The sequence below is a fragment of the Gavialis gangeticus genome, unplaced genomic scaffold (assembly GCF_001723915.1).
Source record: "Gavialis gangeticus isolate Ggan-Ray unplaced genomic scaffold, GavGan_comp1, whole genome shotgun sequence".
Classification (NCBI taxonomy): Eukaryota; Metazoa; Chordata; order Crocodylia; family Gavialidae; genus Gavialis; species Gavialis gangeticus.
In genome coordinates this window covers 89570322-89570868 of record NW_017729022.1, presented here as the reverse complement: position 1 = coordinate 89570868, position 547 = coordinate 89570322, and the positions used below count along the sequence as shown (strand labels likewise).

The 547-nt window shown below is 42.2% G+C and overlaps 1 protein-coding gene across 9 annotated transcripts in view; it reads left to right on the top strand.

Moving 5' to 3' along the window:
* LMO3 (LIM domain only 3) overlaps window positions 1-547 on the top strand; it is an 86465-nt gene that overhangs the window by 5051 nt on the left and 80867 nt on the right. Inside the window, exon 1 of one of the 9 annotated variants that reach the window (XM_019515606.1) lies at window positions 7-175. The exons of 7 other annotated variants lie outside the window; for them this stretch is intronic. In XM_019515606.1, the coding sequence (XP_019371151.1) occupies window positions 151-175 (25 nt within the window). In that variant the 5' untranslated portion in view covers window positions 7-150. Of the gene's footprint in view, window positions 1-6; window positions 176-547 lie in introns of those variants that run through there. One more of the 9 variants, XM_019515598.1, reaches the window with a different exon arrangement.

Here is a 547-nt window from a genome sequence, read left to right as displayed (position 1 = left end):
CACAATAGCTCAGCTCCGGCTGTCTGCCTGTGTGTCTGGCTGCAGCCCGCGACACTCCTCACTTGACCCAACTGGGGGAAACACTTGCTACTTTTGCTTGGATTTGGTACTCAGTGAGAAGGAGCTCTCCAGGCACCCTTAAGTCAACTCATGCAGAAAAAGGAGAAAAGTTTTGGTAAGGTTACAAGCTCACGGTTTAGTTTGTGCTTAGCAACAACCGTGCACTTGCTAGGAGGGTTTTTCTTTAATAATAATAATAAAAAAAAACAAACCCCGTTTTTACGATTTGTTAGTATGTTGCCGTAGCCTGTGTGTGTGCCTGTTATAAATGGATCTCAAATATTGCTGGGTAGCACTTGCTGTTGAAACCAATTAATCTATCTAGGTGCAACAAATATTGCTACATCCTTTAGCAACACCCACTCACCCCTAACCCCCATCCCTGAAAAGGAATTAGCACAAAAGGCTTCAATGTCTAACTTCAAAAGGGATTCTTTGTTAGGGAGAAGAGAGCGTGTGTGTATGTGTTTCTTATTTTTTTTTTTTT